Below are 23,611 nucleotides of genomic sequence, written 5' to 3'. Positions count from 1 at the left end.
CAAGAGCGCCGACCCCATCCATTCAAATTCAGCTACTTAGCTAATGACTCTAATTACACTATATTTGGACGATCAAGAACGACCTTATTTGCAAGATGTAAAGCACAGAAATATTCTGATAGAGCATGCATAGTAACATTTTAACCGCATGTGCTCAGCTTTTTACAAATTACACATCCAGCCCGTTTTAAACCCGTTTTAACAATGCAGTTATACGGTGGGAAACAATGAAGCCAGATGCAGGGTCACTTGCAGGCCGCTGATTGCCCTGCTAAGGCCGTGTGGCCCCTGCGGTTTAAAACAAGCATTTACAAAAGTAGCTTACACAAAACTCACCACGGAGAGGATTATGTATTCATTTATTTTTCCAGTATTGATACACAATATGAGGCCTAAAATAAAGATAGGCTTTTTTAACAATAACATTTACAAGGAAAACAACTATAGTGGATCTAACAGTTCAACATTTAAATAACATCATTTCCAAATAACTGATTTGAAATAAATACACATTTTAATAAAAAGCACTTTATTTCAGGGTTTATATAATTACCTGAGAGCATTATATGCTTTTAAGACTATACAAAGATAAAATGTATAAGGTTTGAATTTTGTTTGACTTTCATTTTCCGGAGTAAACAGAAATAGGAGACAAAAATACATTCAGTGTGTGAAGGACTTGAGTGAACTGTAAGTATTTGTGAAATGACCGGGTTGCAAAATGTGTGCAGCGTACCATGGACGTTACAAAACACAGAGTAAGCTTTTAATCGTAGCTCTTTCCTCAAATCTTTCCTGTTGTCTTTGCATACTTAATCACAAAGGTTATTCATGAAACAAGCGTTCAGCACTCAGCAAAAAACAGTAGTTCTGTCAACACAGAGTGGAGCTGGAGCCCCTCTCCATCAGAGCAGGTTGACCCCGTGTTTCAGCAGTCTGTGGCGGGCCTTGCTGGGCAGGGAGAAAGCGCTGTCCTGGTGGTTAGGGATCCCCGAGTTCCTCACATTGCCACCATGCTGCAGGAAGTAAGTCTCCTGTGCCACGTTGCGGGTTCCATACACAGCAGCCCCGGCATTCCTGTGCTCAAAACATCACACACATTACGATTTTAGGCACTCAGCTTATGCTTTTTCTGTAGTGCAACTGCAGAATAAGCCAACCACTGGTAAAGAGCACAAGGGTAAAAGGCACAGAACCCCAAAGAGGTATATAACAAACATCCATGCATTCAGTGTTTCATCACATACGGCAGAGAAGTGCTTGGGAAAGAAACAGGAGGAGAAACAGCTCAACAGTTTTATCAGTGCAAATAGAGGAAGAGTGTTTTGAGAATGGTGGGACATGATTTCAACAAAGCAGTCAAACTCTATGAACTGACAGATGCAGCGTAGTGTTGACGGCCCCCTGCCCCCGACTTCTTCTGGAGGAGCTATGAAAGGCAAGAGACCCCGACCTCCCCCCACATCCCCACCACCACATCACTGCCATACCGACCTGATAATAGCCTCCTGCAGAGTTTCAGTGTTACAAAAATGCGAGTGAAGAAGCGATGTGGCTCTCACAAAGGAGCGCTCCTGGGCTCCCCCTGGTCGACCAGACAGGTTGGCTGCAGAGAGACACACAATAACAACACTCTCAATACCACATTAGCCTGCACAGGCACGCATGCCGCACAAAGGAATGGTGATCACAGTCCTACCGGTTACCTACTAGCTCATGCAAAGACAAAGACTAAACTGTCAAAAGCAGTTTAATCACACAAAATCCCCATTCCCCAGGAGGAGTTAGTGTGGCACAGAGCCCATACTCACTCTAGCAGAAAAGTGAATATTGGGAGGCTGAAAGAGACAGAATTCCAGAAATATCAGACATGAGATAAAGATGCAGAGAAGAGAGTCATACAACATACACATATAGGGAGAGCCAAAGAGTGAATGAAGAGCGATATCTGAGAGTGTTTGGGTTGGGAGGGGCTTACTTGTCAGTGTGTTTTGAAGACAGTCAAAGTGGGCAAAGATGTAGGGCCCTTGAGGGCCCCCGGCCCCTGGAGTGATGGTCCTGAGATGGGCCTCCAGTCCATTCAGTGATGCTAGGCTGCTGTGATACTGGATACAAACCACAAAGGGAGAGCAGATTGGCTGACAAAACCACATATTACCATTTCAATGCCTAATTACTGCACTCATGTACTTTTAAATTGGGAGGACTTAAATTTATGCCTGAATGTTTAATGTTTATCTTTTTTCTTTTTTGTCAAATTCAGAGCTGGATGTTGTCTTGGTGGACATAACATGAAGCTTGCTTTCCACAAATTAAACTCAGTGATGATTGCTTCTACATCTCACGGGCACTGAAAGAATTAAAATGCCACTGGGAGTCAGAGAAGTGGAGCTGCCTGCAGACCAGAGCTCTCAGTATCATCATATGATCTGCACTGCAACTTAATGCTTCACAAAAATTTGGGTCATCACTCTTTAGGGTTTATGCAAGCATTTCCAAGACCATCTGACCAACTTCAAAAACCTTAAAACACTTATTTTATCTTACATTTTCATGACCACAAACTTTCAAGATGACATGAAATCACTTTGCAGTTATTAGTGGAGCCTCCTCATTTCCTCACCACTTCCTCCATGGCAGCTGTGTCATCCTGGAAGTGCGGCTCCACAAGCAGGGCGAGCACCAAGCCTTTCACCCGGTGCTGGTACAGAGTCATAGGGACCAGGGGACCCTCTGCTGGGTTGTCAAAAAGCGAGGAGCAGGGAGGGATCCCTCCCCTCTCAGCCCGCTGGTCTCCTGTATTCACGCTGCCAGCGTTATCTTCGTGTGAACCTCCATTCCCAGGTTCACCTCCTCTGTAGTCAAACAGCGTCGCCCCACGAGCTCCAGGCCTCTCTCTGTCAGCTGTGGCGCCGTCTCCCTCCTGTCCGTTAACATGAGACATTTCCTCAAGCGTAGAGCTGTCTCCTTCGATATGTATCTGGCTGCTTCCACCACCATTGCTATGAAAACTGTGATAATACGACTCTTGGAGCGCTTCCTCCTCGACTTCATGGGAGATTTTTCCATTTAGGAAAGGATCCTTGAGGGAGTGGAGTGGAGTGTCGGGTGGATCGGCAGCAGTCTGCGACAGACTCGGGCTACACGCAGAGTTATCTGATCCTGACAAAAGAGGGTTGAAGGAAACCTTCTGGGCTGAAAAGGGGGACTGAGAGGAATCAGGCTCAGATGGCTCGTAATCACTGGAGGGTGTGTCAGATAACGTTCTTGACAGACGGGTCTTCTTTGGGCAGCTGTCTTTGTTTGGGGTAGAGTGAGACCTGGAGGGAAGAAACAGTCAGAGTATAAGACACTCTGACATTTCGGGAAATGTTAGAGAAGCTTCCTGTTGAGGCATGAATGTGTGAGTAAGAGCTGAAGGCCAATTCTGGGGAAACGGCTTTATGTGTGTGAGAAAAAAAATCATTAGAGTAATAGGTCAAACTTGCCTCACTTAAGCATTTAAAGAAAAATCCATGCCAAAAAACACATTAACATGGTTTAAAAATGAGGGAATGAAATATATTGCATTTCTGGTGCCGTTTTGTTGTTTTAGGGTGCAATTCTGCTTTTCCGTTGGCAGATCCACCAAATGTGAAGCACATAGAGAGCAGCTGCAGCTACAGCAGAGCCGAACAGGAGAGAGAAGTCTGCCCTTGCTCCTCTGTGCTGGATTTCTCCCTGTCTGCTTAAAGTTGCTGCTAATCCATGAGTCTACATAAAAGTAGCTATGCTGAGAACACGGCTTTTGGTGAGTTCAGTGTGGACTGACAAAAACACAACATCAAACAACACAACAAAACTGCACCAAAAACTGTGTAGATCACCAATCTCTGTTGTTAACCAGTGTTAATATGTGTGAGGCTGGATTTTCCTTTAAAATGTTGTAGAAGCTGTCAAAAGTAGCCAATTATCACCATGTTTGTAACCAATACAAATAAAGTCCGAGATAATTCACAAACTGAGATCCTCTACCTTACAGCACACTTTATTAAAAAAAAAAATAAACAACCACCACAACCAAACAGCAAAGGCTGGCCTTAATTTTATCTCTGTCAGCAAGGTCTAGCAGAGCAGACAGCCAGAGCCATTTACCATTTCAGGAAACGTGAATTCAGCATTGTTACGTCTTCCATGCGTGAGCAGCGTGTTACCTGAATTCTCTCTCGACGGGGCAGGACTGTAGGCACTGAAGGTCAGAGACGGTCAGGAACACAGTGGTGGAGCTCACGGCACTGCCCGAGGAGCCGGAGGAGCTCAGCCCGTTCAGCCTCTGGTCCTGAATCAACATAAACAAAACTCTTATCATTTCATTTTATCATCTTCATTCATTTCTGAAAGCAGTGAAGGAGCGGCTTTATAAGCAGCTTTGAAAGGAGGTAAATGTCTTTCTAGTAACTTGAGATCATCAAAATATCTGACATGTGGAGAAACACTGATGTTGCGGTGATCATTAGCACCCAGACTGGCATGGGGAGGCTCAGCAGGTCAGTGAAAAGATCCGGGGCAGCTCTCACCAATAAAAGTTACTTATGCACTCAGTGTCCACTTTATCAGGTCCACCTGTACAGTCTAATTCAGTTCAATGCAACAGCTCTGACATAAATTCTACCTTTTAACAAAGTTTATAATGTTCAGTTTTTGTTGACATTGTGGAGAATGTGTCAATTTAATTCTATGTTCATTATTGAGGTTGTAGTTTGCAGAGGGTTTGTGCTGGACTACATTATACGGAGAGGTGTTTCTAATTTTTTGCCCTCCCTATTTATATACAATGAGGGGGACATAATATTGGAAACAGCTCTCTATAAAAATGCAGTCCAGTACAACAGCAGCACTAACTCAATGGCAAACCTAGAAGTGAATGAACACCTCTATTACTGTGACAGAAAGAAAACCTGAGCATTATAGGCAGCAAAAAAGGAAACTTCATGGCACAACAGTTGCATTGGATTATATTAGATTGTACAGGTGGACCTAATAAAATGGCTACTGAGTGTATTTTAGAGTTGTTCTGCACTGCTGAATTTTTACCAACAAGATTTTCTCAGATGGGCAGTCAGCAGCAAACCTCTATCAAATGGGTGCCGGTGATCTAATCTGTTTGTGGGTCACTGTCTTGAGAAAGTCAGAGAAAACCTTGTCTAAATCACAGGCCATACCTTGTATGTTTCACTCTCATGAACCATGACCTTTACGGTGAGATCTGGTGGCATCTGTGTGCTTACAACTCTGCGGAAGAGAGAGAGAAGTCTGGTTTGTGAACAAGTTTCAGAACTCTATCCTGAAGGGGCGTTCAGCGTCAAAATACCAGTTTACCTTCCACGGAAGAGAATACAGCCAGCTAACACTAGAGGGCAGCGCTGGCAGGCCTGGAGAATGAGGGCGGCTTTGAGCAGGAGAAGTGGGTCAATCTGAGGACAGCAGTTCAGTTCGTCACCAGACAGAAGAAAACAAACTATTAACAAAAAATATGTTTAAAAGGACTACACTGAGATACAAGTATGTCTTTCAGTCGTCATTTTGTCTTTACGCCAACAACAAACTGACTACTAATTAATTGTGACAGGGGTGGGCATGTACAGGAATGTGTTTTCCAAAAGCGGGGAAATTTTTCCCAACACTGAAGTCTTACAAATCTAATTTAAGAAGACAACATCATAATTTCATCAGCAAACACTGAAAGTGCCCAGTGGGCCTCGGAGATTCACCAGCAATACCCAAACTTTATTGTCATGTGTTTGGTGGTTTGTATTAGCTTTCCTCTCTGCTCAGTAGAATCAAAACCAAGTGCCTCTGGAAGTACAATTACTAGTCAGGAATTTGTCTTGGTGGCTTTGATTGGCAATTTAAACAAAACACAGTATGTGCTGACAGAGTCATAACCTGATCCCATGCTGGTCAAACTCATCATTCAGACAAAACTGTGCACATACATTAGTTGGGTCAATGGTCCTCAGGCAGCTGAAGACGTGGTGAAGTTCTGTGGATCCTGTTTGTAGGTGTGCGAGGTACTGAGCCCACCGCGCAGCTAGAGCTTCCCGGCTGTTCAGCTACAGCAAAAGACAAAGTTCAAATTAAAGCATGCACGTTTCTGTTTTTCACAATTGCTTTAAAATACATTATTCAGATTATCCCATACACCCAACTTTTGATACTGCACTACTGTCTTTTGGAGCAAAATTCACGTTGTGTTCTTTTTGTGCGATTTGGCCTTGTACACGTAAATTATTCAACTTTGCCTAGGTGCTGACGTCTAGTCCAGGTGTCCCATGGAAACGCGCTTGTTACTCTCAGCAGGACTGTGACAGTTAGTGCTACAGGACTGCTTTGACAAATGAAGCTTGCACCTGGTAGCTCTGGCGGACAGAGCCGTTGTAGAAACAGAAGAGGCTTATCAGCTGGTCCAGGAGCTCACAGACACTGACGGTGGGGACGTCCATTGAACAGCCCAGAGCCTGTAGGGAGAAAAAAAAAAACAAAAAGACACAACCCAGAGCAGTGAGGACGCACATTCAGGATGAAACCAAGTCAGAAACGGCTTGTAAAGTTGATGCTGGTTCACCCATTCGGGCTCGCTCACCCAGAAGAAGTCATCTCTCATGCGGACTGCAAACTTGCTGCGGCGTAGCCTGAGGATTCGCACAGGCGAGGAGGAGAGCTCGGAGACACAGCGGCCTACTCCTGCAAGCTGGCCACACAGCAGCTCCTGCTTATCGATAGGGGTCTGCGGGAAACACATGGACAGGACAGAGAGAAGATGATCTCCTTTCTTTCTGAAGCACCAAATGGAGTTACAGAGCTAAGGACTGCCCCACAGACACCAAAACAACAATAAATACAAGCCAGGAGGAGTATAAATTAAGCACAACCAGACATGAATTAGACAAATATCAAAGGTGAACATAACAATAGTTAAGAGTAGTTTTTGAGCGTCAAACCTCCTCAGGATAGAAGTAGCAGATGCCGTCTCTTGTAGGGTCACCCTCTCCCTTAACTTTGGATCCATCATAGAGGAAGAAATAATTACACCTGGAAAATGCAGAAAACAACTTTCTCATAAGTTTGCATGCCATGGCTACAAGAAGAATCACTGTTATCATACATGAGGCCATGTGTTACCCTGCAGAAGCAGTGTTTTGAATTATGTCCAGACTCTATAATAATGGGTGCGAAACCACACGGGGTCGCAGGTCAGACAGGTTACAGCTGACTGCACACTACAGGGAGCACAGAGGACAGGGCGGAGAGGCTGTGTGACAGGTTCAGTATCTGCACTGTCGCCTCAGGACTAAACCTGGACCCCAGCTGATCTCACCTCCTGGACTCTGCCATAACACTCTCGGCCATCGCTGACACGGAGGAAAGAAAAATGCAGCTTTCCCTCAGGTGGAAGATGATCCTCAGTCATTCGCTATCTCCGATCCATTATCAAAGCATGTCAGGAAGCGGCGCGGACGAGTTCAGCTGCAAAGCCGAGTCAGATATTCAAACTTCTCCCATCCAACGGTGTAAATTACGACTCGAGTATTTCAGCACACCATGGCGGAAAGTCGGGATGGTCTCAACCGATGTTTACTCCATCTGTCAGTGCTTATTATCAAAGTTTTAATGGAGGGTGCAAATGAAAGTGAATCATCCTCTCACGGGGCGAATATCTGCTGGAGAGGAATGCGGGTCACAAGCAGTAGGAGTCATGTGAAAGTATGGCAAGCGTGCAGGGTCAAATCATGCGCCGTCTCCCAAACTGTAATTCTCCCTTGAGCCAGCCTCCTGACCCATAAAACACTGATCCGTTGTCCCCACACGTCTGAATACCGTTTACATTACACTGCACGCTGAATTAGTACACGAACACCTAGTAACTGCATCTTATTAGATATACAGGTTTAGTAATGTATTAGTAAGCATGGGGCTGTGGCCTAATGTGCCTCTCTTTGGGGGACATGAAGTGTTGAAGGAGCCTCATCTGTGTCCTATAGCATCCATCACTGTACAGAGCACATGCAACAGGAACGCAGAGCAGGATAAACCTGCCTAAACATATTATGTTAGTCTTCCAGCACTTTTATGTGATGGTTTGTTTCACTTTAGTTAGTGGAAGTGGCACCTTTCTGAGGATCAAGTAAGTTTCATCTTTGCATTGGCACTACAGAAGTCCCTCAAACACACACCTACCACAAGGTGACAATGCTAGTAACACTGTGGAGTTGGGAGTTTATCATGGTATAAATAACCATGAGTGGTCATAATTAGGTTTTTGGCTTGAAGCAGAGATGATTTTCTCCACATGGTGCACACAAGCCATTGATCCTCATCTCGTTGCATCTCGCTTCAGTCCAGCTGTTTCATAACTTTTTTTTTTTATTTTTATTTTTTTTATTTCAGCACTATTCTTGATGGTCTACCACAGGAATACTGTAATTAAAATAGTAATTAAAAGGATAGACATGAGGGCAAAAACAAGAACTTTATAAAGCAAATTTGATAATGTACACTGTCTCCAAGACTGAATGGATTAATAAGAAAAGGATGATTTCACAGTTTACCATCAACATAAAAACAAGATTGGTTATATCCCAGGAGCATCCCAGGATAAGCCAATCACGTGTCCAAGTGATTTCCTTCAACAATGACTGGGCACAGCACTGAACACATTCTACTTGCTCCAAATAAACTAAGTCACCATAATTCCTGATTAAGCGAGAGGGGAAGAAATAACTGCACCTTAAAAATCCCAAATACAAAACCTTCACTTTAACACACAAGCTGAGCATATAACCCAAGTATGGAGATGAAGACACCTCAAAGGAAATAAAAACACAAACTGAGGTAATAACAGTTACTTTATTTATATTAGATAAGTTCAAGCTGACATTTTGTTTTATGGTCCAGAGAAATGTAACTATTGTTTAGGGTGCCCGGGTGGGAGCACAGAGGTAAACTCAATGGAAATGACAAGAGTAAACTGAGCGGGGGAGTGTGGTCCTGTAACAAACAACGGGGGAAGTCTGGTCCTGGTGCCAGTTAGGAGGTCTGGAGCGAGGGTTTACTCTTCATGTCCCTCGTAGCCATCGGGGAGGGCATTCACATGTGGGTTGTGGAAAAGGCTTTTGACGCCGTCTCCCCAGGGGAACCGCTGTAAACACAATAAGCACATATATTAACATGGACGTTTGTGGGAAATGGTGTAGAGCCCTGCAACACACAGCACTTGGATTAGGTTTCACTGTCCCCAAAACTGACTGAACATTTGAAACAACAACTGGTAGCAAATTGTAGCAAAATGTTTGACATGCAGATTGAGAAGTTCATAACCACTGGTGTGAAATGTGTCTCTATGCTGACTTACTATATTAGCTTAAAAAAAAAAAAAAAAACTTCTCATCTCCCATTTCAAGGTCAGTGTTAAATTCTTCAAATTATGATGGTCAAATACATTCCAGTTTGCTTCTTTAAAACCAACACATCAAACTCAAAAATGGTCTGTCTGTATATGTAAATAAAACTGTTGTGATGTACAGTGGGGTCCAAAAGTCCACTATCAAGATCTGCTTCTTTTCATCATTTATGAAAAATCATTATAGTCTTCAGTTTATCAATCTTATTTAAGAATTTATTATTTAGAACAGATACAAATAAATGTTTTTTTAACTCTGAGAAAATCTCGTGTGAAACTTGAAAGTATCCTGTTTTCTCAAGCTGTTGCCAAATTGTTCTCTGAAAGTGGAAAATGTTTAAACTTTCTCAGGAGGCAGTAACAAAAAAAGGGCAAGATTTTCACCAAGTCCATTTCATCCAAAGCAAAATCAGTCAGACCTAAAGTGACCCACCATCTGAAGACCAGGATATTTTCAAGTTTGATACAAAACCAGCAGAAAAAAGGTTTAGAGAGGACTGATTTTCCAGGAGGATAAGGACAAAAAACATGCATCAAAGATATGCCAGGCTTATCTGAAGACTGAGGAAGAGGAAGGAGGACAAACTTGCATGTCTTATCCAGACTGAACATCTTTAGGAATATCTGACACTCAGAAACTAACATCACAGGTACTGTGATGCTGTTCGAGAGCTAGATTAACGTGGATTCTCAAATTATCCAAAAACTGGAAGAGGCAGTGCCAGACATAGTGCAAATGTTATTAAACCTAATGACAGACTTGCAGAGAGAATGCAGAGAAATACTGACTTTCAGTCAATACTCATTACCATTTTTAAGAATTACACTTTGATTAAAAACATGAATCAGGCCTCTGATTTTTTTCAGAGGTCTTAGAAGTGGACCCCACTGCACATGTGAGAGTGGGAACCTCAAATGTCCTATCAGACCTTGGTGCGAATGCGAAGGTGGGAGTAAGGTGTGAACTCGGCCTGTTCATGGCCATGACTCTGCTCCTTCAGGAAAGTGTTCAGCATGCACACTCCAACGCCAGGGAGGGCAACCACAAAGCTCAGAATCTTCCATGTCTTTGCTGGAAGAGAGAAAGAAAGAGAGCAACCATTAATTTGTTGAACAGAACCTCCATGTATAAATCAGCACAAGAGCAAATCTTGGGACGTAACAAACTGGAAGATTTCTTTAGGACAATTCAAAACAAAATATTCATGCTGTGGCACAGCACAACCATAGATTTGCTGTCATCGCTCATTAACATGAAATAACTGTGTTTCTGTAGCAGGTATTTAAATGTTAGGCTCCATTAACTATATGGTATACACTTAATTAGTGAAGTTCTTGTTTTGGCTGAGGAACTTTGCTGAGTGCTGTCTGTGGATCTTTATGTTTTGGGAGAAATCACACCCAAGGACATACAGAATAAAAACTGAGAGTAGGCTTGCATCACAATGATTTTTAACAAATGATATTACCCTATACTGTGCAATCAAAAGTAGGTACCAAAGCACAGTGACATAAAGTAGCAACCGTTGCTGAGTTGTGGGCACTAATAATTTGTCGGCTGAGCAGTACATTTCTCCCATCACATTTATAGTTTAGTGGCAGGGATGCTATCTATTGAGGAGTGTAGCTACAACTGGTTGGCCTATAACACTTCACAGGAAAAGCTAAAAGTGATGGTGTGACTCTGAAAAGCTTTGATTTTGATATCAGTAAGGCAGCTGAAAAGGCAGGAGACGCAGTGTGTGGAACAGCCGTTTAAGTTCAAAGTCCTTGATACGTGCACAGCTTCGATGGAGCAAGAGTCATCAGAGCCTGGACGGGACGTGCCGACAACATGAGCAGCTGCAGACTGTTAGTGACGGGCCACAGACACTAGATCAGACAGGTGTTTCAAAGGCGATGGATCCAGACACCTCCTCACAGTGTAAGGGACAACATTCACGTCTGGACCCAAGACAGACTACCAAACAGTAATATTGCACTCAGCCCGGCAGACTGAAAATGAAGTTCAAGAAAACACTGTATGACTCCAAAAACGAGGCGAGTCTTCTCTTCTGTTACTGGAGCAGGTCAAAACTTGGCCCAGATACATGTCCTCCTCTCTGATGTGGAGGAAACATCACGGCTAAACTCAACCAAAACCTGGCAAACAGGCAATGCTGCACCGTTTATGGAAAAAAGCACATCCCTCATGGGGCATGACTGAAAACCTCTTTACTAATCACTGGCGAGCCACTCATGAAATCTAGTGCAACACTTAGACACTATCTTATTGAACCTTCATCTGTAATGGGTTGCTTGCAACGCCAGGCCTTTCAATGAGAGCCGTATGAACCTAAAGTCTAAATGTTTGGAGTGAAATGAAAAAAGGTCCTTTTTGCTTTCAGTTCACCCCAAGATCCCAACTCAAGGACACAGCAAATTGCCACTTAATCCGGTTAAATCCACAGGGGACACTATATAAACATGACATGACATCAGTATTTAGGTTTGCGTTGCTGCTCCAACTTTCCACAAATGTCTCTGGAGTAGCTGCCCTGTCTTAGGCCACGTGAACAACCAACAACCCTTGTGCCAAATAAATCATTAACACGTGAATTCTTCACTGGTCTGGTGTCGTAATTTAATGTTTTTTACTGGCTACTGACGCAGAAATCTTAAGTTTTGCAGCATTTCTGATGATACTAATGTCCTCCAGCGGCCGGCTTCCCTCTCAAGGAGGTTAGCCAGAGAGCTACAAGCTAAGCTAACTCAACAAGGTCACTGTCCCAACAGAAGCCGCAGGTGTAAACACGAACTGAGTGGTTTCCACGGTGCGACTGATAAAACAAGGCGGGACTCACCGGCCTGCTCGCCGTGGGCCGCCGCAGCGGACAGCTGCCGGCTTTGAGTCAAAGAAGACTTCACAAGGGCTTGGGAAATCCGTCCGACAGCCGCCATTTTCCTTTTCACTGTCAGACGCTGGGACCGGAAGGACTTTTGTGGGGCGAGGTCACGTGGGGGACGCAGCTCCACCGCGCCGCCTAGTGACGTGAGAATAAACTGCACAGAGGCTTGGTGGAAGGGGGAATATACTAGGCTCATTTTATATATACAGTACAGGCCAAAAGTTTGGACACACCTTCTCATTCAATGCGTTTTCTTTATTTTCATGACTATTTACATTGTAGATTCTCACTGAAGGAATCAAAACTATGAATGAACACATGTGGAGTTATGTACTTAACAAAAAAAGGTGAAATAACTGAAAACATGTTTTATATTCTAGTTTCTTCAAAATAGCCACCCTTTGCTCTGATTACTGCTTTGCACACTCTTGGCATTCTCTCGATGAGCTTCATGAGGTAGTCACCTGAAATGGTTTTCACTTCACAGGTGTGCCTTATCAGGGTTAATTAGTGGAATTTCTTGCTTTATCAATGGGGTTGGGACCATCAGTTGTGTTGTGCAGAAGTCAGGTTACTACACAGCCGACAGCCCTATTGGACAACTGTTAAAATTCATATTACGGCAAGAACCAATCAGCTAACTAAAGAAAAATGAGTGGCCATCATTACTTTAAGAAATGAAGGTCAGTCAGTCCGGAAAATTGCAAAAACTTTAAATGTGTCCCCAAGTGGAGTCGCAAAAACCATCAAGCGCTACAACGAAACTGTGTTTTGCTGGTGACACTGTTGGGGATTTATTCAAAATTGAAGGCACACTGAACCAGCATGGCTACCACAGCATCCTGCAGCGACATGCCATCCCATCCGGTTTGCGTTTAGTTGGACCATCATTTATTTTTCAACAGGACAATGACCCCAAACACACCTCCAGGCTGTGTAAGGGCTATTTGACCAAGAAGGAGAGTGATGGAGTGCTGCGGCAGATGACCTGGCCTCCACAGTCACCGGACCTGAACCCAATCCAGATGGTTTGGGGTGAGCTGGACCGCAGAGTGAAGGCAAAGGGGCCAACAAGTGCTAAACAGCTCTGGGAACTCCTTCAAGACTGTTGGAAAACCATTTCAGGTGACTACCTCTTGAAGCTCATCGAGAGAATGCCAAGAGTGTGCAAAGCAGTAATCAGAGCAAAGGGTGGCTATTTTGAAGAAACTAGAATATAAAACATGTTTTCAGTTATTTCACCTTTTTTTGTTAAGTACATAACTCCACATGTTCATTCATAGTTTTGATTCCTTCAGCCTTATAGGAATGTACAATAACAACCCTCACATTTGCTTTGTCTGTGTGTGTGTGTGTGTGTGTGTGTGTGTGTGTGTGTGTGTTTGGAGTGGCTTCAAGGTGCATTCAGGTTCACAACATCAGAAAAAAGGAGACAACAACAAACACAGCAGAAAGCAACAAGACAACAACACTGTAGGCCTATTGCAGACAGATCGGACAGATCAGGGTGTGTGTCACACATGTGCTGTGGAACTGACACTGACAGTCAAACACTAAACAGTTTCTGCAAAGTGGCTGATGCATAGCTGAGAGTACAGCAGAGAGATGTAGGTAACATTCAAATGTTGCAGTGTTAACAGAGTCTACATTCCTGTTGACTATACACTATACTTGCAACATTAAGCTATTTCAGTTGTATTTCAACTGTATGACAAGATTTCACAAATCAAATTAAGTAACTGTAGCTTCAGTGAATACTGTTGTGAAGCTGATCAAATACACCTAGCTCAAATAAATGAGTACATTTTAAAAGTGTGTAGTTTGTCTTCATGGTGCCTGTATATTTCAGATGTGTTTTGTTTGTGTGTAAAGGACAAATCTCTATAACATTCTAAATTTCGATAACGCTGAAAATGATCAGTTTCAGGCTAGTTTGGTTCCATTTATTACTATTATTATTTTATTGTTTTGTTATTATTTGATTAAAACTATAGCCTCTATGGATATAATCAATGTAATCTTTGTAAAAGACTACTTGACAATGTGAATGGTTATTGTGTGTGTGTGTGTGTGTGTGTGTGTGTGTGTGTGTGTGTGCATTTATTTAATTCTTTGTGGAACTTACTTAAATAGCGTGAATTGTTCAGTTTCCAGAGGATCCTGGTGCTCTCCTCTAAAAGCTGGCCTGTCACAGTAACACTTTTATCTCATGGCTTCACTATGAGGAGAGCCACAGCCAAATCTGGAAACGAGTTCATGAATGTGGGGAAACTTAAAAGTTCAAAGTCATAATCCAACTAACTCTGAACTCTAAACCAAAAATCTAGGGCTCATGTCAAAATTGTCAACAAATTGATCCAGTTATCCATTTACAAGGCCCAGGGCCCGGGATGTAGGTACAAAGTTGACATTGGGTAAGGGATCATGATGCAAGTAAAACAACATATTTAATGTCAAGCTACATCCGATCCGATATTCAGGTTAAGGAATTCTGAAAATATTCTTTGGTCTTCAACTTTGTCATAGTAGACACGTTTCCACCCAAACCACACTGAACCTTTAGGCCTAGGGACTACTTTCCAAGGAACTAAAAGGTTCCTTCAGCCCATTTTTGTCCGTGTTTCCACCGCAGTCTTCACACCTGCAAAGATTAGGCAAATTAGTCCGCTGAAGTTTTTCCGAAGGGGCGATGCGCAGGCAGTGTCTCCGTATTTTCTCTTCTCCCGGTCACCAAAGAAAGGTGGTTTGCTGGAGCGTGGTCGTCGTTGGCCCATCTGTTGTATGATTTCTTGTGTTTCTCTGTACTCAGCCAATCAGAAATGTTCAGTGCTGTAAGCCCCACCCCCAAAGTTCCTGCTCTTTTGGAAAATACTACGCCACATGCAGGGACTTTTTGTGGATGTAAAATAATGTCACTGGAGCTTAATTTAGACCCTGTTCCTTGCAGTGGAAACACAGTGAGTTCCTCAAAGCTGCCTAATCCCTGAAGAAAGTTCCTGCGGTGAAACGTGTCTATTGTGAAGAGTTCAACCTAACAGGCTACTACTGCCGATGCTCTAAGATATAGTGTAGTCTGAGATAGTTAAGTTATTTGTATTTATGACCATGAATAACTTTTCCAGAACTAAACATTAGCAACAGAACTAATCTGGTATGTTATACTTGTCACAGCAGGAAGTTTGCCCCTGACATTGAACAGAAAGAAAAAAATATATCTATGTATCTATATCTATATCTATATCTATATATATATGTATATATATATATATATATATACAGTACAGGCCAAAAGTTTGGACACACCTTCTCATTCAATGCGTTTTCTTTATTTTCATGACCGGTTTGCGTTTAGTTGGACCATCATTTATTTTTCAACAGGACAATGACCCCAAACACACCTCCAGGCTGTGTAAGGGCTATTTGACCAAGAAGGAGAGTGATGGAGTGCTGCGGCAGATGACCTGGCCTCCACAGTCACCGGACCTGAACCCAATCCAGATGGTTTGGGGTGAGCTGGACCGCAGAGTGAAGGCAAAGGGGCCAACAAGTGCTAAACACCTCTGGGAACTCCTTCAAGACTGTTGGAAAACCATTTCAGGTGACTACCTCTTGAAGCTCATCGAGAGAATGCCAAGAGTGTGCAAAGCACTAATCAGAGCAAAGGGTGGCTATTTTGAAGAAACTAGAATATAAAACATGTTTTCAGTTATTTCACCTTTTTTGTTAAGTACATAACTCCACATGTGTTCATTCATAGTTTTGATTCCTTCACTTAGAATCTACAATGTAAATAGTCATGAAAATCAAGAAAACGCATTGAATGAGAAGGTGTGTCCAAACTTTTGGCCTGTACTGTATATCTATATATATATATATATATATATATATATATAGATAGATATAGATATATATATAGATATAGATATATCGATATATAGATATATATATAGCTATATAGATATATAGATATATGTATATATCTATATATCTATATCTATATATCGATATATCTATATAGAGATATATATATATAGATATAGATATATAGATATAGATAGATAGATAGATAGATAGATAGATAGATAGATATACATATAGATATATAGATAGATAGATATAGATATATATGTATATAGTGATTCTGTGTGCGATCAGTGCAGAATGTGATCCTGGTTTGTCACAGTTTTCTCCCCCATCGCTGTCAATCTTGATTAAAAATACATCAGCTGGCGAGACACCATACAAGGTCCTCCCTCCTGTTTCTGGTTATGTGTGGCAGAGGAGAACAGCATCACTGAATAAATTATTTCAGGCTTGAGAACAGCATTTCCTAAAATTGAAATTCAGCAGCATTGCCCTTTAAATGGGAGGACTTTGTGTGATCCCACGGTCAGAGATCGAACAAAGAAATTCAGAAATAGTTTGGTTGGGAGGGAAGGGAGGTAAGTGTCATTTTTTCGTACGTTATTCTCCAGATTTCTTTGTAGTTCTTGTCAACATATATGTTATTTTAATATAACTGTTAATAAAGTTACTCATGTGTTCAACACTGTGGATTAGTTATACTGTACATGCAAAAGGACAAAAACAGTTGTCATACTGCACTGAGTTGTCTAGATATCAGTGCTGATAATAATAATATAATTAATTTTAAGTTCATAAACCATTTGGTCAAAAAGTGATCTGTAGAAAACACTTGTTTATTGTATGACATGACAGAAGCCTGCTCTATTTATCAAGGCATTAATATTTAACATGTTTGGCCTTAAAACAAACAAGAAACTTTTAACTGCCATTTTCTCATTTGCTGTTGCTACATTTAGTATTGCAAAATGACTGTGGATTGTATGTGTTTACAGTTAACCTTTTATATTCCAGATTGCACAGAATAGCACTACAGCCGGAGTGAACAGCAGTTTGTAGACTGGCACTAAATGTATTAAAGAGTCCAAAGTCCTTTTCTGAAAGAAACGGATCTCTTTCAATAATGGACGGCCCTGATTATCACCAGTTTGGATCCCCTGACGGCGGCATGACGGAGCCGAGAATCATCCCACAGAGAGGTAAAACATGTTGCAGAAAGATGCTGTTTGGATCAGCGGTCGCTTGGTGTAATTTTTTTCTTTGAATTCTCCCAGGCATGAAGGGGAAACTGTTTTATGTCCTGTACGGCGGCCCGGTGCTCCTGCTGTTAATACTCGTGCTCGTCACTGGGATAAAACGTACGACTCTAAACAGGCCACTTTCTAGAGAGGCCGCCAGATAAATATAAACACCATTCTCACCTTCCTGACACTAATTTTGCATTTTATGGTTCAACATCTTTCTTATCTCAAAGTCACCCAGGTAAACCATGAAATAGCTGATGTCAAGCTCTACCTTAAGGCAATCAACCCCAAAGGACTGAGTGGTCACACTGCATCACTAACGTCAGGTAACGACATGTTCAACACACATTTGTGAAGCAGAGACAGTTGCTCTTCTTCTTCTGTCACAATTCAACAGCAACTTTCTTGTTGTTTTCTGATTTAAAGCTGGAACAGTTGTGCAGCAGGTCTATTTAGAAGCCATTGTCCCAGTTAGAGGTAATCATTGTTTACTTTAAGATCAATACACTCCAAATGCAGATGTTTTTTTTTCCTCCAGTAACCTTATCTGAACTCTCCTGACCTTCATGAAATTAGGACCCTGTGCAGAAGGATGGGTGTTTTTTCAGAACAGATGCTACCTGCTGTCCAAAGCAATCACTACCTGGCACGGTGCAGAGGACCAATGCAAAAAACTTGGGGGACACTTGCTTGTTCTGAATAATGTAGAGGAACTGGTAAGACAGCTGTGCTTGTCCCATATTTGAACAGCTTCAGTGGAGCAGCTCAGTGGCTTTGGTTGCACTGGGAAGCTCCCAGGTGTGAATGTGTGGGGGGAGAAAGAACATGCAACAAAGAGTACAGCAAATCTTTCCTCAGGTTTAAAAATAACCTGTTGCAAATGTTGTTTATTTTTCCAATTTCTAGGACTACATCTCAAAAGTAATCGAAATAGCTTACAACTACTGGATTGGACTGGTGGAGCGGGCACATGAGGGACACTGGAGCTGGGTGGATGGAACTGACTTCAAAACAACTCCAACGTAAGAGAATTATGAGGATGTAAATTTGGTTGAAGGCATAAAAATACCTGGACAACATCATATACTGACAATTTCTCCTCTTTCCTACACTGTCTGTATCCAGCTTTTGGGACGAGGATCAGCCTGATGACTGGGACTACAGGCTGAATGGTGAAGACTGCGGACAGCTTCATTCTTCCGTAAAACGCAAACGCAAGCTTTGGAATGATGCCGATTGTAACCTGCAATACCGGTATATCTGTGAAGCCGCAAAGCCAGGACAGCAGACACGCTGAATCTATGCCTGAATATTGTTGGAGGGGATTGTTCAAATCCAGACAGACCACATCAGTAACAGTTTTGATGGCAGTATGAAATTAAACGTAATCATCACCACAGTTTAATCCTACACTGGTTGAAATGTAGGCATGTTGTTGAAAGCAGCATTTAAATAAATGAATCATCAACAACAGGAGATTTCATGGACAATAAAGTAATCATAACATATCTTAAGATCACGGATGCAGTTTTATTTGTTCTGTTCAATGGAGAATGACACTTTAGGTTCAGTGATAGGCCCAGGCCGTGTTTGTCCTGATTGTGCTCTGATTAGCTTACTCGCAGTAGTCACTGGGAAGTTTTGCATTTGCTTCATCGTAGCCTGCCGTGGCAAAGCACATGGCTGCTTTCCTGTCACACTCACAGATGAACATCTCACATGGATTGTTGTCACCTGAATTATGAAGAGAGAGGAGAGCAGAGAAGAGAGCAGAGGGCAGGAGAAAGACAGGGAGGAGATGACATATGGTGTGTTTTTTATAGGGACAGGAAAAGATTTTCTGCATTTTTGTCCAACTGAGTTTTAATCTAACAAACATCTTTAATTGTACTTGAAAAACAAAGACAGGAGGCTGGGACGCTTCTTGGGGTGGGTGCACAGCAGCAAATGAATCTTCCAATCATGATTCAAATGAGATCCAAGGTAAATAATAATAATAATAATAATAATAATAATAATAATAATAATAAAAAAAACCCTCATTTCATTTTTGCTACATATGATGAAAACATATGATGTACATATCTACATATGATGTAATTATGTGTAGAGATTTTTGATGGTTTCGAAGTGTCTTGGCTCTCTCCTCCTCAGCTTTAGTTTTTTGTTGTGCAATGTGCAAAGTTTCACTCAAGACACCAATGATGTCATTTTTAAAAGTTACTCAAAAACCATTTCCGAATGTTAATGAGTGACAATTCTTGTATTTAGGAAGTTGTCAAATACTCACTGAGACAGGTGACAGTCTTGCTGGGTTTGTCACACTGGTAGCTGTACATTTCAGTGTAGGGATTGTTCAGGATTGGCCAGCATTCGTCATGCTGCATTGCATCACTGTAGCACTGGTCATGGACCTGACAGCATCTGGCACATACACAAACAAAAGCCATTGCATCACTTTCCAATTATGTAATGTTTAATAAACTCTTATTATGGATAAAGCTAATGTTTATGTTCATTTTTACCACAGTTACTTACGGATCCTTCACCAAACTCCTTTTACTTATGAACTTTCAAATATAACTGGACTGTCACAATTCATTTGAGGTGGCTTAATCCATTTTGGAGCAGAAAGAAGAACTCATACAAGATCAGCAACAGCGATATGTAGTCGTTCTTCCGCCCCCTGTCATGCCCTCAGTCCATACCTGTCAAGCTCGTCAACAGCGGGACCAGATCCTCCCATCCCACACCAGCAGCCATAGTCAGCGTAGTCCAGTGCCGGCCAGCTGTCAGGCATAGTGCAGATGATCATCGTCCTGAATTGCCATAGAGCTCGGTAATTTGGCGAGGCCAGCACTAGGAGACCAGATAATAATATAAGAAACTTCATGTACATGGCACTTTTCAAAATAAGGTTAAAATGTGCATTACAGCAAACAATACAAAAGAGTAGGCTTTCACAGTTGTTGGGGCTGATAGGTATATACATTTGAAGATCATCTGCGTAAAATGAAAAGAGAAGGGGCATGAGCACGAATGGCTTACATCTCAGACAAAGCTGGTGCATGCCCAGCATTCCTTCTAATGAGATCAAAATGTCATTGAATAATCAGACAAATAACAAAGATTTTGCAATCTTTGCAGTTGCAATTTTTGCTCTGGGAAATGTAACAGGTGGCCCTATGTGTTGCATAGCATAAAAAATATTTTCACTAGAGGGATCTGTGCAAACACATAGAAACTGCAAACACAAAGTACATAGTTATAAAGATCTACAGTAATAGTAATTACTTAATCATAATCAGCTGTATCTAAACAGCATTTCTGTGAATAATTGTAAGGTACAATAGTAAATATAAAACATCAAAAAAAATTAAAGCAGAATAAATTATAAAAATGTTGGCATTAATCAAAAACAGCCAGCTGGAACCTGTGAAAATGAATTTATGTAAAACCTGTCAGGGAGAAAGAGTTGGAGGAGGGGATTCTAAAAAAAAATTATGACTGCTGAGTACTTACGGACTGGGAGACAGACGGACAGCACAAGCAGGCATCGAGACAGATTCATTTTGCCACTGACGATCTGGTCTGTGACGATAATCGCTTATATCGACAAGAGGCGGTCCGTCTTGTTCAGTTTCCAGAACTTCACCCAACCTCCGGCTCACACACGGCCTCGCTATTGAAATATTTTGATCATTATTTTTGGCAAATTGTATTATATTTTGTTTACCTTGGTGTTATATGTTAACTCTGTAAAAACACTTAACTTCAATCAAGTGCACTAGAAATGTGTGGGAATACTGACATGTGTCAGTCATTTACACAGCTGTGACCCGGAGAGTCTTTTAAAATTAAACTTGTGACTGAACAAGGACAATGCAAGCTCATTTTTACATGTGCACTGTGTACAGGATAAACATACATCAATAGAATCCATTCACATATACATTAAATTTAAAAAAAAAAAGAAAAGAAAATACAGTACAGGCCAAAAGTTTGGACACACCTTCTCATTCAATGCGTTTTCTTTATTTTCATGAATATTTACATTGTAGATTCTCACTGAAGGAATCAAAACTATGAATGAACACATGTTTAGTTATGTACTTAACAAAAAAAGGTGAAATAACTGAAAACATGTTTTATATTCTAGTTTCTTCAAAATAGCCACCCTTTGCTCTGATTACTGCTTTGCACACTCTTGGCATTCTCTCGATGAGCTTCAAGAGGTAGTCACCTGAAATGGTTTTCACTTCACAGGTGTGCCTTATCAGGGTTAATTAGTGGAAGTTCTTGCTTTATCAATGGGGTTGGGACCATCAGCTGTGTTGTGCAGAAGTCAGGTTACTACACAGCCGACAGCCCTATTGAACAACTGTTAAAATTCATATTATGGCAAGAACCAATCAGCTAACTAAGGAAAAACGAGTGGCCATCATTACTTTAAGAAATGAAGGTCAGTCAGTCCGGAAAATTGCAAAAACTTTAAACGTGTCCCCAAGTGGAGTCGCAAAAACCATCAAGCGCTACAACGAAACTGGCACACATGAGGACCGACCCAGGAAAGGAAGACCAAGAGTCACCTCTGCTTCTGAGGACAAGTTCATCCGAGTCACCAGCCTCAGAAATCGCAAGTTAACAGCAGCTCAGATCAGAGACCAGATAAATGCCACACAGAGTTCTAGCAGAAGACCCATCTCTAGAACAACTGTTAAGAGGAGACTGCGCCAATCAGGCCTTCATGGTCAAATAGCTGCTAGGAAACCACTGCTAAGGAGAGGCAACAAGCAGAAGAGATTTGTTTGGGCCAAGAAACACAAGGAATGGACATTAGACCAGTGGAAATCTGTGCTTTGGTCTGATGAGTCCAAATTTGACATGTTGTGTCTTTGTGCGACGCAGAAAAGGTGAACGGATGGATTCCACATGCCTGGTTCCCACTGTGAAGCATGGAGGAGGAGGTGTGATGGTGTGGGGGTGTTTTGCTGGTGACACTGTTGGGGATTTATTCAAAATTGAAGGCACACTGAACCAGCATGGCTACCACGGCATCCTGCAGCGACATGCCACCCCATCCGGTTTGCGTTTAGTTGGACGATCATTTATTTTTCAACAGGACAATGACCCCAAACACACCTCCAGGCTGTGTAAGGGCTATTTGACCAAGAAGCAGAGTGATGGAGTGCTGCGGCAGATGACCAGATGGTTTGGGGTGAGCTGGACCGCAGAGTGAAGGCAAAGGGGCCAACAAGTGCTAAACACCTCTGGGAACTCCTTCAAGACTGTTGGAAAACCATTTCAGGTGACTACCTCTTGAAGCTCATCGAGAGAATGCCAAGAGTGTGCAAAGCAGTAATCAGAGCAAAGGGTGGCTATTTTGAAGAAACTAGAATATAAAACATGTTTTCAGTTATTTCACCTTTTTTTGTTAAGTACATAACTCCACATGTGTTCATTCATAGTTTTGATTCCTTCAGTGAGAATCTACAATGTAAATATTCATGAAAATAAAGAAAACGCATTGAATGAGAAAGTGTGTCCAAACTTTTGGCCTGTACTGTACCTAATCATACGTTTTTAAAAATAGCACACAAGGACAGCGAATGATAAAAGTCAATAAATATGCCTAAACCGTGAGGCAGATAAAATACATCTGATGTATGCCGTTCTGAAGTTTGTTCCATTTTCCCTCGACTGAATTTGATTTGTCATGTTTCCAAGACTAGATATCCTTGAAAATGCTTACCCTGATACGTTTGGAAACAAACCAGAACTTATTTGGCAGCTTCAGCTTTTGATACGATAAAGGAGGCAAACAAAACTTTAACCCATACCATTTGCCTCATACATTTTAGCATAAAGATGGTAGCAAAACAAGACTCTCAACACAAACCCTAAAGGGCCATGAGCTATATTCTAGCAATGGAAAATTATTTTCAATTATGACAGGCTTATTATACAGCTCAAGTAGTCTCAAGTGGTGTAAGATACCAGAGGCGGAACAAGAAAACAAATTTACTTCAGCAGATATTAATCTACAGGACTGTACTCTAGTTCAATTTATGCTTTCAAAATTTCATGCAACTATAATTACTGAAGTTGTTTCAATCAAATGTGGTTAATCATCAGTGACAATATCATATAAAAGTTAGCCAGAAGGTCAGAGGTTT

General features: G+C 41.7%; 4 protein-coding genes across 4 annotated transcripts; 1 reads left to right on the top strand and 3 right to left on the bottom strand.

The window, feature by feature from the left end:
- Positions 1-340: 340 nt before the first annotated feature.
- hps4 (HPS4 biogenesis of lysosomal organelles complex 3 subunit 2) lies at positions 341-7,737 on the bottom strand. The gene is made up of 12 exons (XM_030061172.1): positions 7,358-7,737; positions 6,981-7,071; positions 6,623-6,766; positions 6,390-6,497; positions 5,976-6,092; positions 5,359-5,453; positions 5,202-5,271; positions 4,194-4,318; positions 2,624-3,320; positions 1,979-2,105; positions 1,495-1,606; positions 341-1,077 (listed from the first exon to the last, which is right to left on the bottom strand). The coding sequence occupies exons 1-12, from the start codon at positions 7,387-7,389 to the stop codon at positions 906-908; spliced, it is 1,890 nt and encodes a 629-aa protein (XP_029917032.1). The 5' UTR covers positions 7,390-7,737; the 3' UTR covers positions 341-905.
- A 1,130-nt stretch (positions 7,738-8,867) lies between these two features.
- cox6a1 (cytochrome c oxidase subunit 6A1) lies at positions 8,868-12,440 on the bottom strand. The gene is made up of 3 exons (XM_030061043.1): positions 12,283-12,440; positions 10,369-10,511; positions 8,868-9,178 (listed from the first exon to the last, which is right to left on the bottom strand). Exons 1-3 carry the CDS (start codon positions 12,377-12,379, stop codon positions 9,089-9,091), a joined length of 330 nt encoding a protein of 109 aa, XP_029916903.1. The 5' UTR covers positions 12,380-12,440; the 3' UTR covers positions 8,868-9,088.
- A 981-nt stretch (positions 12,441-13,421) lies between these two features.
- On the top strand, positions 13,422-18,915 carry LOC115365495 (perlucin-like protein). Its single transcript, XM_030060531.1, has 8 exons — positions 13,422-13,452; positions 17,206-17,390; positions 17,466-17,549; positions 17,666-17,761; positions 17,862-17,912; positions 18,012-18,151; positions 18,342-18,457; positions 18,561-18,915. Exons 2-8 carry the CDS (start codon positions 17,315-17,317, stop codon positions 18,730-18,732), a joined length of 735 nt encoding a protein of 244 aa, XP_029916391.1. The 5' UTR covers positions 13,422-13,452; positions 17,206-17,314; the 3' UTR covers positions 18,733-18,915.
- A 7-nt stretch (positions 18,916-18,922) lies between these two features.
- Positions 18,923-20,334, bottom strand: LOC115365496 (phospholipase A2-like). Its single transcript, XM_030060532.1, has 3 exons — positions 20,144-20,334; positions 19,726-19,859; positions 18,923-19,169 (listed from the first exon to the last, which is right to left on the bottom strand). Exons 1-3 carry the CDS (start codon positions 20,332-20,334, stop codon positions 19,051-19,053), a joined length of 444 nt encoding a protein of 147 aa, XP_029916392.1. The 3' UTR covers positions 18,923-19,050.
- Positions 20,335-23,611: the final 3,277 nt, after the last annotated feature.

The sequence above is a fragment of the Myripristis murdjan genome, chromosome 9 (genome assembly GCF_902150065.1).
Source record: "Myripristis murdjan chromosome 9, fMyrMur1.1, whole genome shotgun sequence".
Taxonomy (NCBI): domain Eukaryota; kingdom Metazoa; phylum Chordata; class Actinopteri; order Holocentriformes; family Holocentridae; genus Myripristis; species Myripristis murdjan.
This window is presented reverse-complemented; position numbering and strand designations above follow the sequence as displayed.

Coding starts and splice junctions, on each gene's coding strand:
- LOC115365495 (XM_030060531.1), top strand. CDS start 17,315: ATGGACGGCCCTGATTATCACCAGTTTGGATCCCCTGACGGCGGCATG. Junction 17,762..17,861: donor CACTGCATCACTAACGTCAG/GTAACGACATGT, acceptor TCTGATTTAAAG/CTGGAACAGTTGTGCAGCAG. Junction 18,152..18,341: donor TGAATAATGTAGAGGAACTG/GTAAGACAGCTG, acceptor TCCAATTTCTAG/GACTACATCTCAAAAGTAAT.
- LOC115365496 (XM_030060532.1), bottom strand. CDS start 20,334: ATGTACATGAAGTTTCTTATATTATTATCTGGTCTCCTAGTGCTGGCC. Junction 19,860..20,143: donor GCTGTTGACGAGCTTGACAG/GTATGGACTGAG, acceptor TGTATGTGCCAG/ATGCTGTCAGGTCCATGACC. Junction 19,170..19,725: donor CAAGACTGTCACCTGTCTCA/GTGAGTATTTGA, acceptor TTCATAATTCAG/GTGACAACAATCCATGTGAG.
- hps4 (XM_030061172.1), bottom strand. CDS start 7,389: ATGGCCGAGAGTGTTATGGCAGAGTCCAGGAG. Junction 5,454..5,975: donor GGACCATTGACCCAACTAAT/GTATGTGCACAG, acceptor TGCTGTCCTCAG/ATTGACCCACTTCTCCTGCT. Junction 1,607..1,978: donor TCTTCAAAACACACTGACAA/GTAAGCCCCTCC, acceptor GTCTCTCTGCAG/CCAACCTGTCTGGTCGACCA.
- cox6a1 (XM_030061043.1), bottom strand. CDS start 12,379: ATGGCGGCTGTCGGACGGATTTCCCAAGCCCTTGTGAAGTCTTCTTTG. Junction 10,512..12,282: donor GGCCCACGGCGAGCAGGCCG/GTGAGTCCCGCC, acceptor TCTCTCTTCCAG/CAAAGACATGGAAGATTCTG. Junction 9,179..10,368: donor ACCTTCGCATTCGCACCAAG/GTCTGATAGGAC, acceptor TTGTGTTTACAG/CGGTTCCCCTGGGGAGACGG.